Source organism: Lagopus muta, chromosome 14 (genome assembly GCF_023343835.1).
Source record: "Lagopus muta isolate bLagMut1 chromosome 14, bLagMut1 primary, whole genome shotgun sequence".
Lineage (NCBI taxonomy): Eukaryota > Metazoa > Chordata > Aves > Galliformes > Phasianidae > Lagopus > Lagopus muta.
The window spans coordinates 11,746,430-11,758,874 of record NC_064446.1 but is presented as its reverse complement, the minus strand read 5'-3'; the positions used below and the strand labels follow the sequence as shown (position 1 = coordinate 11,758,874).

General features: G+C 51.4%; 1 protein-coding gene across 3 annotated transcripts in view; it reads left to right on the top strand.

Annotated features, from left to right (window-relative positions):
* The window catches only part of LARP1 (La ribonucleoprotein 1, translational regulator), a 43,113-nt gene that overhangs the window by 25,635 nt on the left and 5,033 nt on the right, over positions 1 to 12,445 (top strand). For 2 of the 3 annotated variants that reach the window (XM_048961061.1, XM_048961063.1), the window contains exons 3-19: positions 1,408 to 1,469; positions 2,989 to 3,054; positions 3,989 to 4,160; positions 4,896 to 5,027; positions 5,190 to 5,333; positions 6,125 to 6,287; positions 6,417 to 6,561; positions 6,728 to 6,902; positions 7,412 to 7,581; positions 7,876 to 8,235; positions 8,959 to 9,082; positions 9,655 to 9,860; positions 9,958 to 10,064; positions 10,431 to 10,582; positions 10,877 to 11,021; positions 11,208 to 11,317; positions 11,791 to 11,918. In XM_048961061.1, coding sequence (XP_048817018.1) covers positions 1,408 to 1,469; positions 2,989 to 3,054; positions 3,989 to 4,160; positions 4,896 to 5,027; positions 5,190 to 5,333; positions 6,125 to 6,287; positions 6,417 to 6,561; positions 6,728 to 6,902; positions 7,412 to 7,581; positions 7,876 to 8,235; positions 8,959 to 9,082; positions 9,655 to 9,860; positions 9,958 to 10,064; positions 10,431 to 10,582; positions 10,877 to 11,021; positions 11,208 to 11,317; positions 11,791 to 11,918 — 2,561 coding nt within the window. The remainder of the gene's footprint in view (positions 1 to 1,407; positions 1,470 to 2,988; positions 3,055 to 3,988; positions 4,161 to 4,895; positions 5,028 to 5,189; positions 5,334 to 6,124; positions 6,288 to 6,416; positions 6,562 to 6,727; positions 6,903 to 7,411; positions 7,582 to 7,875; positions 8,236 to 8,958; positions 9,083 to 9,654; positions 9,861 to 9,957; positions 10,065 to 10,430; positions 10,583 to 10,876; positions 11,022 to 11,207; positions 11,318 to 11,790; positions 11,919 to 12,445) is intronic. The other variant, XM_048961062.1, reaches the window with a different exon arrangement.

The following is a 12,445-nucleotide window of genomic DNA, read 5'->3' as shown; positions in this document are numbered from 1 at the left end:
AGGCAGGCTGAGAAACTCCTGGTAGAAAAGGGGAAAGGTTTGGGGGCATGGCGGAGAGCTTGGGCTGTCCCTGGGGTGAAATCCCCCTGTGGGAGCCTTATGAAAGGGAGCTGGGGTGGGGGAGTGCAGATGGCTCCATTCTGCCATGTCTGGCTCTGCTTTATTGACACTTCAAAGTCTCCAGCTCAGAGCAAGGCTGGGCCAGCAGGATGAATCATAAGTTTTGAGGCAAGGAAGGATACCGGTTTTGATCATCTAGGCAAAGTCGACCTGTCTTCTGCAGCAGATCAAAGCCAACTTTGAATGGAGTTAAGTAGGCTATTCATGGTGTTTCCCGGGGTGTCCCCAGATAGGCCCTGCAATTCCTTGGGCCTCTTCTCTTCACTTTCCTCCCTACCCCAGTGAGGAAGGTTTTGTTTCCAACAAATTTAGTGGAGTTGATGCTGGAGGGGCTGCCTCAGTGGTGAGCCCAGCGTGGCTGTTTGGCAGTGCACAGCAGTGGGCTCTGCTGTAGTGCAGAGCCTACAGCAACCAGCATGCCCTGCAAGACAGGTGTTGAAGACCTGCACCAAAGTCCTGCAAGGCTGCAGAGGTTGAAACTTGTTCCCACTTCCTTGGGACTGGTGCAGCAGCTTGACCCCACGTTGCTGTTCTGACAGGGTCAGTTTTGACAGCTCTTTTTCCAGGCAGGGCTCAGGGTATTGAACCTTAAATTACCCCAGAGGCACTCAGTTATTTAAATACTCTTGGCTGCAGTGGGGTTTAAGCCCTTCCTAGATCTGACTCCGTCTCTGTGTGTTCCTTCTTGTGAACTTGCTGCCCCGTGCTGGGATGCACCAGAGATCAAAGCAAGGCACGACATGAGCGGTGTCCATGTGCTGTGGGCTGGGCCACGTGGGTACACGTCCACAGCCCTCTGCTGTGTGGAGCCAGCTGTGTCGGCATGGAGAGCTGCCTCGCCTCTTCAAGGGCATGTTTGTTTTGCTGTGAGTAACAGCAGATTGAGTTCTGTATGGTGCCTCATGGAACAAGCTGAACTCTTTACCACCCTTCCTCCTTGACTGGCGAGGCCAAGAGGGGAGGGCTGAGCTAGGTGCGGGAGTGCCTTCCTGCAGAGGGGCAGAGTTCAGGACCCATCTTCTCGGAGCATCAGTCACCTGTATTAATCTGGAGTGGCAGGTTTAATTATGTGGCTTCACCCCGTATCTGCACACAGTGCTGCAGTAGAGCTCTGTGTTCAGTGCACCTCCACGTAATCTTGGTGGGCCTCTGTGAAACTCTGGTCCAAAGCTGGCTCTCTTCTGTTCAGCTTTCCCTTGTAGCCTTGCTGTGCTGAATAGGGAGGTGGCTTGCTTTCTGCTTCCATGACTGTCAGCTGTGTTTAAGAGTTTTATTCTCCTTTTACAGAAAACACAACTCCTGCTAAAGTGGTGAGGGCTGCCAACCCGAGACAGCGCAAGGGAAGCAAGGTAAGTCTGTGCCTGCTGTGCCCCTCACTGGCTTCTAGCTTCTGATTCAGATGTCAGTGCTGTGTGAGTGCCTTGAGGGTCTGGTGAGGAGACAGCTTCCTTTGCAAGTGTGGCGGTGGAGGCATTGATGTACTGAACTGGCTGTCAGCACAGAGCGTGCAGGAGAATGTCCTCATTTTTCTTTTAAGCATTTTGACATTTTCATGCTCTGGGGACTGGTTCCTGCCCAGTTGGGCTGGGGGAGACCTGGTTCACCTCCTTGCCTGAAGGGATCGTTCACAACATAGTGCTGGATGTCGAAAGCTTGTATCTGCAAGTTTTTTTTCTTCCCTCTCCAGCCTGTTCTTTACTGGTACACAGAGAGCAAGGGTAATTGACTTCAAACAAAGCAACTTCTCGGGAAGAACCAGGGCAATCTGTTCCAGGGAATCAACCTGTGATGGAGAGACAGTTATTTCTGAGGATGTTGGGTGCAGCTGAAGCACGGCTAGGGATGTGGTTGTTGGTGTTGTCCCAGCAGCCACTGAATATGCATTTGAAACTTGATATGACTTCCTTGTCCCATCTCAAGGAAGCAGGGCTTTGGTTGTGAAAGGTGCTTCTGTCTGTGAAACAGGCATGGCTGTACACTGCAAGTGGCTTTCCCAGGAAACTTGCCTCCAAGGGAGAGAAACATGGCACCTGAACCCAGAGTCCTGATCTTATGGGCAACTTGGCTACAAATTAACTTAGGAATAATAGTCCCCTCAAGGACAAGGAGGAGTTTCTGTGCCCAGATCATTGTAAATTCAGTGACGAGCCATGATTCATTGTATGCCAAGGCAGCTGATTTTTGGGTTCTTTCCTTGTCTTCTCTGAAAGCTGGAGGAGGTGATAATGATTATATTGGCCAGGTCACTTCTTGAGTGGAAGAGACTGGTGATCCTCCCATGTGACAGTGGGATTTCTGAAATAGAGCTAGTATCACCACCAGATAACTGCTTATTATACTTTTTTTCCTCTTCACCAATTCCACTACATGGTCCCTTTGCTTTGTGGTTTTCAACACTGGCAGTTGGTCCCATAAATGAAACTAAACCTGGATGTAATGTACCAGTAGGTCAAGGCAGCTTCTTTGACAGTATGTGATTGCTTTAGGTGAATTAAGTGTGCAGGAAGTTGCATTCTTCACCTGTCCAAGGGATGAGGACTATGTGAGTTACCTCAGGCAGCTTTGTGCCATACACTCTGCTAAGTGGGAGTTGGGAGCTTACAGGGCTGTTGGCAGCTTTGTAACAATCTCTGACAGATGTAAATTTACCTGCAGTTATTGAGGATTAAGTCAGGGGTCCTACTAGAGTGGGGAGAAAAGGCTCTACTGGTGCTGTGGGTGTCATGCCCAAGCCTCTTGGGAACAGCTGTGTGGTATACCAGTGGATAATGGCAGTGACATTGTAGCTGGGAGGGCTTCTGACTGGTGCTCTAGAAAATGGCATTCATAGTTAGCACACTAATGGGACTTTTCTCTTTTGTATACAAGGTTGGTGACTTCGGTGATGCTACAAATTGGCCAACACCTGGAGAAATAGCTCACAAGAGTGTCCAGGTGAGAAGACAAAATCCTCAGACACTGCATCTGGCTGAGCTGCAGTAATTTGCTTCCATTGTAGTGTGCCCAGAGAGGCTGTGTGTTTGGCAGACAATTGCATTCTTTGTTTCTCCCAGGTAACAGCTTCAGGGGCTAGTTTGGATGAGCAGGCCCTTGCAGACCTCCCTGTTCCTCTGTGTCACTGGAAGCTCTGGCTGAGCCAGGCCATTTGGGGGTGCTGAGTGCCAGCGTGAGGGCAGCCAAGAATAGCATGCTGGGTGCAGGGGTTTGCCTTTTAGGGCTGCCCTGCATGTTGGGCTCCCTCCCTGCATGCTATTCTGGGAGCCTGGAGGCTAGTCTAAAGCCCTGGGCTTGGTGGAGCAGGTATAGCAGCTCCCAGATCTACTGTCTTCAGGGCTGCTCAGTGCATTAAAAGGGACCTGAGCAACTGCCAAGACTTTCTCTAGGGAAGCTGAAAACATGTGCAAGAAAAGACACAGGGGAATGGCCTTTCTTTTCTGCTCCAGACATGGGTGGTGTTGAAACCTTTCTGTTCTGGGACGCTGCTTTGCCGACTCCTGGCTGACTGTCAGGTCACTAGGGTCACTCTCCCTCTTGCTCCTGTGGCAGTTGGTCCCTTATAGAACCCTGCCACACACATACCTATCCAGGAGCATCAGGACTCTTGGCAGTCCCTCTCGTCTTGTAGTGTCTGTGCCTGGGACTTGTGTCTTACCTGGAGCACTTCCCAGCATCTGTGGAGCTCCTTAACCCTGGTCAAACACAAGTCTGTCCCCAGGAACCAGACAGCTCTGGGCAGCGTGAAGCAGGGATGCCTCCAGCGTAGGGCCAGGTCCTCTTTTTCCTGCTCCCACTAGGATTGCTGGGCTCTGCCTCCAACTCTTTAGTTTCTCATGACCCTCACATCTTTCCTGCACTAACGTGTCTCCAGCAGCCACACAAAGCACCATCCCTCCGGAAACTGCCTATCAAGAAAGACATGAAAGAACAGGAGAAAGGGGATGGAAGTGATGGCAAAGAGAGCCTGAAAACCAAATCAGATGAGTCTGGTGAGGAGAAGAACGGTGACGATGACAACCAGAAGTCAGCCCAGAAGAAGAAAGGTAAGGCAGGACATGGCAGACTCCTGGCAGGGACAGTCCCCCCGGCTCAGCCTGTCTTCCTTTCTGTGACCCAAAGCTGGGTGGAAGTGTCCAAAACTGTGGGACCAGCTGCAGTCTCAGCATGCTGACAGCTGCAGCAAAAAGGTATTTGCAAGCTTCAACAGAGCAAAGTCTCATTTTGGTAACTGGAGAGGCTCAGGCAGATGCTGAGCACTTGGATAGCCACTTGGGGCATTTGTAAGGGCCTGGTCTGGAGTGGCCTTGCTCTGTTCAGCAGCATCTTGCAATATGTAGGAAAGCATGTGAAGCAGGGCCTACGTGTGGGCACCTGTGTGTCTGTCCAGGGAATCTGGCAGTGATCTGCCTCCTTAAGTATACTCCGTGGTGACACAGAAGAGCTCCTGGCTGTGGATTGCATCAGCTATGGTTGCTGCATGGGCTTGCTTTTGCCTGAGCCTTAGTGGGTGGAAAGGGGGGAAAGGAAGGACAAGTGCATGAAGCCATAGTTCTGTATTATGCTTCTCCGTGCCCAAGAGTCTCAGTTGGAGTCTGTCAGCATTCTTGTTATGCCCCTTACAGAGTTTTGGTGACAGCAAGGCCCCGGGGGATAACTGAGGAGAGGTCAGCCCTACTGCTTCCCCCACAGTTGGGTGGGATGTGTGGAGGGAAGAGGCTGTGGGATAGAAGCATCTGTTCTCTGAACCTGTGTCACACTCAAATCCTGTCCTTTTGCAGGCAACAAACACAAGTGGGTCCCTTTGCAGATAGACATGAAGTCAGAGGTGCCTCGGGACAAAACAGCCTCTCGGAACAACCGGCAAAATGAGCAGCACAGGCACCTCTCCAACAACCGTGGCGAGCTGAAAGGTGGGGGCTCAGAATGGGACCCTACTCTCCTTCCTTGACCACAGGGCAGCAGGGGCACGTGGTGGGAATGCTTTTTGTAGTCGAAGGGCTTCAAGGGCAGTGGGCCTGCTCTGGGGAGGTACCTGCATCCTCTAATGCTCCTTCTGCCTCTCTTTGCTGCAGGCTGGCACCCAGACAACAAGCATGAGCGCCCCTGGCAGGACCATGATGAGACCTCCAGTGTGAAGAGCGAGGGAGGAGCTGTACGAGGAGCCTTCCGGGGCCGAGGCAGGGGCCGTGGCAGGGGCCGTGGCCGGGGCAGAGGAGGTACTTGCTGTTTGTATTGTCTTGTGGCAGAAAGAGAGAACAGGGCACGTGCCAGAGTGCAGGGGTATGTATGTGTGACCTGGAGTTCTGAAGCAGATTGGGCAGGGCAGAGTGCTGTAGAGAGACAATGAAGTGTGGCAGGTCATCCCAGCTGGGGAGAGTGAGCTGCCAAAGAGGACTCTTGATTTGAAATCCTCTGTGAGGAGCTATGTACTGCTCTGGAGGTGGCATCCAGCTGAATTGATTTTAATAACAGCAAATTATTTTTGTTAGTATTTTAATAAGGATGAATGTCTTTGTTATTCAGGCTGAGCTCTTCCACCTGTTTTCTGCCCCTTGCAACACTCCTGTGCAGCAGTTGCAGCATGCTGATATTCTGCCTTGGCTTTATGTCTCACTGAAAGCCAAACAGGAATCTTTGCTTTTTTGGGAAGAGCTTCTACTAGCATTCAGCACAGCTGTGTCTGTGTGACCCTTGACATAACTTCAGTGCAGAACCTTGGTGTGTTACCTAGGCTATCTAATTGCCCCTGGAGCAGAGTTAGTGATCTCTCTTTGCCTTGGTGTGTCAAGGTTTCACTGGGATCCCTGCTGCAGCAAAGTCTGAGATAAATGGGTGGAGGAATGAGTTGGCAATGCCCTGTTTCGTGCTGCTGTGGGGGGGGCCCCCCCAAGGGCGGTGCTGAGAGAGCTGTTATTGCTGGTGCCCAGCCCCACATGGCAGCACAGGCTGTCTGGTAGATTTTGAGGCTGTGTGTTAACCAAGACATTCCCCTGTTGATGTCTTGCAGGGCACTTTGATTACCAGTATGGATACCGGAAATTTGAGGGCTCAGATGGTTCCCGCACCCAGAAGTATGCTAGCAACATCACTTACTACTTTGACAACATTAGCAGCACCGAGCTCTATAGCGTGGACCAGGAACTGCTCAAGGACTACATCAAGCGGCAGATGTAAGCTGTTCAGCCTCACAAGAGCAGAAGCAGGGGGATTATTTCCATGGGAGGGGGGGGGGGGGCAGGGGGGATGGTGTCCTGAGGAAGGTGGCTGGTCTGTCTCTCACTGATGTGTTGTCCACACAGAGAATATTACTTCAGTGTGGACAACCTGGAGCGAGACTTCTTCCTGCGTCGCAAGATGGACTCGGATGGATTCCTTCCCATCACCCTGATTGCCAGTTTCCACCGGGTACAGGCACTGACTACTGACATCAGTCTCATCATTAAGGTGAGGGCCAGGAAGGCTGAACCTTCTCTCTTGTCTGGCTGCTTGTTTTCTTGTCCTTGACTTGCTCCTTCCTCCTCTTGAATCACACAGGGAGGAAGGACTGAAGCTGAGCCCCTCTGTATGCCAAAGCAGGGCCTTGAGCTGACCTGATTTTGCTTGGTTCTAGGCTTTAAAGGACAGCAAGGTGGTGGAAATTGTGGACCAGAAGATCAGAAGAAAAGAGCAGCCAGAAAAGTGGGCTCTGCCTGGCCCTCCTATGGCAGACTACACACAGACTGACTTCTCACAGTTCATCAACTGCCCTGAGTTTGTGCCCCGGCAAAGCTTCCAGAAGGAGACAGGTTAGTGTCTGGGGATTGTGGAGGGAATTGTGAGACCCAGCTTGGTGCCGCAGCAGGTCTGAGCCCCTGAGTGTCATGAGTGTTCCCCAGGACAGGGTTCTGCCTTTTGGTTTGTAGGCCTGAGTTTGAGTAGCCAAGTAGAGGATCTGATTGGTGCTGTTGTAAGAGTTTATGCAGAAGAACATCTCTACTCACTCGTACCAGGCTGTCATGGGAAAGTTTCTCCCAGAGCAACAAAATCACCACCTGCTTTAGGGCTCTCTACATATCTGGGAAACCCACACCTGCAAAGCTCTGTGGTCACCACCAGCATCACGGCCTTAACCAGAGATTTTTTTCAGCACTCTGGGGCAATATGCTGGTGAGCAGGAATGTTCCTGCCTTAGTCATTGCCTGCTCATGTGTCCCACAAGCTCTGCTGCCAAAACAACTTCCTCTAAATCAAGTGCTTTATGTATGCTACCACTCAAGCCTCCCACTAAAGCATTTGTGGCTCTTGTTGGCTCTAGAGTCTGCTCCTGGCTCCCCACGTCCCACCAGTCCAGTCCCCACAAAAACAGAGGAAGTCAGTAACCTGAAGACAATGCCCAAGGGCCTGTCCACAAGCCTGCCCGACCTGGATTCAGAGACGTGGATTGAAGTGAAGAAGAGGCCTCGGCCCTCACCAGCCAGGCCCAAGGTATGTAGCAATGTAGACTGTTGGGGTGGAGGCCTACTGGTTGTTTTTTCAGGGGCTGTAACCCTAAGTGAGCAGCAGGTTTCAGACCACGTTAGGTCTGTTCGTCATGAGCGATGCCCCCATCTACTTTGTGGCTGCTCCTCAAGTGACAGAGATATAAATAAGGTGTTCTCCCCAGTCAGACAACTTCTGGCTGTCATAAAGAAACACAGGGCAAGAGCTGGGTCTCCCAGCAGTAGGCCTGTGCTCTGTGTGCTCTTTGTGCTGCATCACCATTGCTCCTTCTACCCTTAGAAACCAGAGGAATCAAAGACCCCACAGCAGCAGAAGCAAAAGGACCAAGATGAACCCGAGGAGTTGGACTTCCTTTTTGATGAGGAGATGGAGCAGATGGATGGCCGCAAGAACACGTTCACCGACTGGTCAGACGAGGATTCAGATTATGAAATTGATGATCGGGATGTGAACAAGATCCTCATCGTGACTCAGACGCCTCCATACCTACGTCGGCATCCTGGTGGAGACCGGACTGGCAACCACACATCCAGGGCTAAAATGAGTTCAGAGTTGGCCAAGGTGATCAATGACGGGCTGTACTACTATGAGCAAGACCTGTGGACAGAGCAGTTTGAGCCAGAGTACTCACAGATCAAGGTGAGAGAGGCTGATCTGAGGAGGAGAATTCACAAGGGCCACATGGCTCCTCCCAGGGAGGTATGGTGGGTTGGCCATGGTGATGGTTTGGGTTTGGTACAGCAGCTCCTGGCCTGGGACTGGGACAGAGCTCAGCAGGGACTGATCTTGCTGCAGAGCTCAGGATTCCTGGTTTCCAGTGTCATGCTGTGCTATGTTTGGGATAAATACAGCTCTGTTATGTGCTGTAAGGCTGCAGCCAGTAGACTGAGGTTCTGGTAACCAGGTGACCTGGAAAATGTGGTCCACTGATCTGCTGTCTGCCAGGGTCTTGGCTGTTCAATACTGCAGTAGTGTATAGGCAGCGGCAGATGACTTGAAGGAGCTAGCTGTCTGCACTGCCTGTAGTGCCTACTGCTTAATGGCACGGTCTCTTGAGACCTCAGTTACTGTTCATTGATGACTGGGACACTCTTGGCCTGTGCTGTTCTCCATTTTTCTGCCAGTTTGCATAGGCTGGTGCTTTTTTTTTTATAGGAAACTCACCTGCCTCTCTGAGTTTGAGTCCCAGGTTGGTGACTCTTGCAGTCAGGAACTTGCCCCAGGCTCTTGCAGTGACTGAAGCTGTGTCTTGTGCTCAGCATTGTGGCTGTTGCACGAGCAGTGTGGTGGTCACAGTGAGCTGTTGAGATGAGGGGACAACAGAGTGTTTGGTTGCTTTATCATCTTCCTCTTCCAATGCAGCAAGAGGTGGAGAACTTCAAGAAGGTGAATATGATCAGCAGGGAGCAGTTTGATACTCTGACCCCAGAACCCCCCGTGGATCCAAACCAGGAGGTCCCTCCTGGCCCCCCCAGGTTCCAGCAAGGTAAGACAATTTGGACAGGAATGGGTAGGACTGAATTTGTCCCCTTTCCTCTTGGTGAGTGGTCCTCAGGGGTTCTGAAATAGCTAGAGGGAAGCAAGTAGAACCACAGCTGTTTAACTTTCCCAGTGGGGTGTTGTTCTCCCAGCTAAATGATTTGGAGTTCCAAAAGAGGAGGCCCAAAAGCAGGAGTGTCTCCACAGAGTGAGGAAATCTGGGCAGACTTCCATGAGGCTTTCCTCTTGGATCCTTCCATCTCAGTGTCCCTTGCTAAGTATTTTAAAGGCAGTTATCTGCTGGGCCCTGTTTGCCTGTTGGTGGAATCTGATGCCCAGGCAGAGCACTGGTGTGATCTTCCCCTAGAAAGCAGATACTTTGCAGGGTCCCTGAAAGTGTCTGCTTTCCTGCTGCCAGGCTTTGATTTCTCTGGTTGCAGACTGGCTTTGCAGTTGTTTGTCTCAGGAGGACTAGGATGTGTCCAAGAGATCGTAATCCAGTGGGTGCCCTTTGGCTGTAGTGATGCTCTTGTACTCAGAGATCAATTTGACCCAGCTTCGGGTGGTTTGTCTCTGCAGTACCTACAGATGCTTTGGCTAACAAGCTGTTTGGAGTACCTGAACCTTCAACCATCGCCCGATCTTTGCCTACAACCGTACCAGAATCACCCAACTACCGCAATGCCAGGACCCCCAGGACCCCTCGCACACCTCAGCTGAAGGACCCTACACAGACACCCCGGTTCTACCCAGTGGTGAAGGAGGGCAGGACGATAGATGCCAAGGTAGGACCAGGGCTGGGGTGTTGGGTGGGAGGCTGGGACTTCCCAGCTGGGATGTGGAGAGGAAGCAAACATGTCCCTGATGTACTGTGTCTCACAGACCCCACGGAAGAGGAAGACAAGGCACAGTTCAAACCCCCCAATGGAGTGCCACGTGGGCTGGGTGATGGACTCCCGGGAGCATAGACCCCGAACTGCCTCCATCAGGTACTGGAGATGGAAGAATGGGGTCATGGAGGGACCAAAAAAGGAAAGAGAGCAAGTGAGGGAAGGGCAGTGTTTGATCTCGTAGGGCAGGTCGCCTCTTAAGTGACTGCAGAAGGAGCTGGGACCTGTCTCATCCTAGAGGGAGCTGTGAAATGTTGCAGTTTTGAAATAACGAGATACAATTTATCTGGGAGTGTCGGTTTCCTTTCTAGTAGGATGCTCTGTAGCTCAGGTCCCAAACTTGGAGTGGATGCGCTCACAGGTGGGACAAACAAATGAGTGTTGCAGAGTGGAGCGTGACTGCACTGTGTTGTTTGTTGTCTGGTTACAAAAGGAAGGGGGTTGATGAGGCTCTCTTGTGTGCAGCTCCAGCCCCTCTGAGGGAACTCCGGCCGTTGGAAGCTATGGCTGCACCCCGCAGTCCCTGCCCAAGTTTCAGCATCCTTCCCATGAGCTGCTCAAGGAGAACGGCTTCACGCAACACGTCTACCACAAGTACCGTCGGCGCTGCCTTAACGGTAGGCATGTGGGGAGGGCTTCCTCCCTCTGGGTGTGGGGCAGGGTGCTTGTGATCTGTTGTACAGGGGCATGGGGTATGGCAGCAGAGTCCACACACAGTGGTAGACAGGGTCCTGGAGGACAAGCTTGCTGGTGGCAGATAATTCCTCATGGTCCAGAAAGTTAATGGTGTCCAATAATATGTATAAAATTTATATATATAAAATAAGACCTTCCTCTGTGAGATCCCCTGTGTCTGGCTGGTTCCCTGGGAGAAAGCATCTGTCTTGTAACCAGCCGTTCTTCCCAAACAGAGCGAAAGCGGCTGGGCATTGGTCAGTCCCAGGAGATGAACACGCTCTTCCGATTCTGGTCCTTCTTCCTACGAGATCACTTCAATAAGAAAATGTATGAGGAGTTTAAGCAACTGGCTGTGGAGGATGGGAAAGAGGGATACAGGTAAGAGAGGAAGAGCTGAATGGCCTTTTTTGAGATGGGATTGTGGGAAGGGTGTTTAGTCTTTGAAGGCTTGAAGGTAAGACCAGGACCACCCTGGATCACATCCTTTTTCTGAGATGCAGCAGGGTTCTTGCCTAGGTGTTGCATGCACCAGTGTCTGAGCACCACATACTCTTCTGTTTCCAGGTATGGTCTGGAGTGCCTTTTCCGATACTACAGCTATGGGCTGGAGAAGAAATTCCGGCCAGACATATTTAAAGACTTTCAAGAAGAGACCATCAAGGATTATGAAGCTGGTAAGTGTCTCCTTTGCCTTCACCTGAGTTTAGCAGTGATGTTGCCTGGATGAACGTGTGCTCTTGTGCCTCCTTTTGTGACCTGGGGAAGGCCATGTAATTCTGTGTCTGACAGTGACAGGCTGTGACATCCTTGAGCCCTGCTGTCCTGCAGGTAAGAAATGCTCCTGCACAGAGCAGAGCTGCTTGCTTTGCAGGAGAGGGTGGAGTGAATATGGAGCTATGGGAATATGGAGCTAGATTGTGGAAAGTCACAGCTTTCCCACCACTCATTGTGGTCACCAATCCAGTCACAGAGCCTGGAGCCATTTCCCATCAAGGGTGCTGCCCTATGCTGACGTAGATTGCTTTCCTCCAGGTTCCTTGTATTTTGTCAGTGCCAACCAGTAGGACAGGTGGGCCCATGGGACAGGCAGTGAGGAAGCCCTGAGGAAAGACTTCTGACTCCTGGTTTGATTTTCTTCTCCCTCTAGGCCAGCTCTATGGGCTGGAAAAGTTCTGGGCCTTCTTAAAATATTCCAAAGCCAAAAATCTGGACATCAACAGCAAACTGCAAGAATACCTCAGCAAGTTCAAGCGCCTCGAGGACTTCCGAGTGGACGTGAGTAGAAACAGTGCCCCCACACACCACCATGAAGGACCCCCACAGCTGCTCCAAGGCCTTTCCAAGGGCAGAGGGTTTCAAGACAGGGTTGCTGAGCACTGTGGCCAGGGGAGTCAGTGACACCTAGTGTCATAGTGCATCATTGCAGCTGGGCCAAGAACAAGCAGCCTCAGCACTTCAAAGTCTTGTGTCATCCTGAAGGATCCTGCATCGCTGAGACAGCAAAAGCTCAGAAGCCAGTCAGGGCTGAAATTTATTAAGAAGCCCTGTGTGCTTTCCTTTCCCTGGAAAGTGCAGGCCATTCTCTGTACCTTAGCTGGGCAGTGAGTGAGGCTGGATATGGCAGCATTGTGCTGGTGTTGCTGCCAGCTCAGGTACTCAGAGATCAGTTCAGGTACTGAACAGGAGCTGAGGAGCTAAGGCTTACACACCATCCTTGGAGCACAAGGATATGAGCAGAGATGAGTGAAGGTTTGGAGATGTGGCTCAGATGGATGTGATGAGTGCAGATAAACCATTGAGTA